Genomic DNA, 1,289 nt, shown 5'->3' on the forward strand with positions numbered 1-1,289 from the left:
CGCCCCTCCGCCGCCCGCCACCCACCCGTCGCTCACTCACCCACAAACCACGACCTTTTTTCGGACCTCTCCCCCACCGCCACCTGCCTCACCCACACCAACACCCACACCCACACCCACACCCACACCCACACCCACACCCACACCCACACCCACACCCACACCCACACCCACACCCACACCCACACTCGTCACAATGGCTGCAGCCGAGACAAGACTGGTGCGACGACTTGCGCGAGAGCTGCAGCTGATGCAGGACGACCCGCCGTATGGAGTTGGAGCGTGGCTTGTGCGCGAGGGCGCTCTGCGCGAGTGGGAGGGCGTTCTGGACGGGCCGGAGGAGACGCCATACGCGGGCGGCGCCTTCAAGGTCGCCATCACTGTGCCGGACGGCTACCCGCTCACACCGCCGGTTGTCCGCTTTGTCACCCCAGTCTACCACCCGAACATCGACTCGGCCGGGCGTATCTGCCTCGACACGCTCAAGATGCCGCCCAAGGGCGCCTGGCTTCCCTCGCTCAACATCCCCACCCTCCTCACCATGATCCGCCAGCTGCTCGCCCAGCCGAACCCGGACGACGGCCTCATGGTCGACATCACCGCACAGTACACCGACTCCCGCCCGGCCTTTGACGCTGCAGCCCGCGCCCACACCCTCAAGCACGCTCTGCCCGATCCGGCTCCGGCTCCGACTCTACCGGCCGCGTCCCCGCCTCCGTCGACTCCTGCCGCCAAAGCACCTCCTCCTGCCACGTCCTCGCCTCCACCCGCTCCTGCCCCGGTGGCACCGATCGCGCGCCCGTCCGCGAGCCCCTCCGTCACCACCGTCGTCAGCATGCTTGCCCCTGTCGGCGGCGCGTCGTCAGGCGACTCTTCCATCGACTCGTCCGCCGACTCGGACGATGATGACGCCTGCTCCAACGAGCCGCCAGCCAAGCGGCACAAGCCGCTATCGAGCACATGAACTGTGCCTCCCCTCGCCCTCACCCTCACCCATCGCCCCATCGCCCCATCGCCCCATCGCCCCGTTGCCCCAACACGCCACTACCTCGCCAGTAGCCAGTTCCAATTACCCACCCACAGACTGCAGGTCACATTTAGCTCCCTCGCCCTCGCCTACGCCCACGCCCACGCCCACGCCCACGCCCACCTACACACCACTCGCCCCAATACCCTCGCCCACTCACACACATACATACATCCACATACATACATCTACCCCTCCATCCTGCCCCTTACCCAATGGTACGCACACACACACACACGCACCACCCTCCCCCCCCCCCCCC

General features: G+C 67.2%; 1 protein-coding gene across 1 annotated transcript in view; it reads left to right on the forward strand.

The window, feature by feature from the left end:
- Positions 1-196: 196 nt before the first annotated feature.
- The window catches only part of AMSG_12052 (uncharacterized protein), a gene marked incomplete at its 5' end in the record, with an annotated part of 3,240 nt that continues 2,147 nt past the window's right edge, over positions 197-1,289 (forward strand). The window contains one exon of the mRNA XM_013901226.1: positions 197-705. Within this exon, the coding sequence (XP_013756680.1) occupies positions 197-705 (509 nt within the window). The remainder of the gene's footprint in view (positions 706-1,289) is intronic.

The sequence above is a fragment of the Thecamonas trahens genome, assembly GCF_000142905.1.
Source record: "Thecamonas trahens ATCC 50062 unplaced genomic scaffold supercont1.31, whole genome shotgun sequence".
Lineage (NCBI taxonomy): Eukaryota > Apusomonadida > Apusomonadidae > Thecamonas > Thecamonas trahens.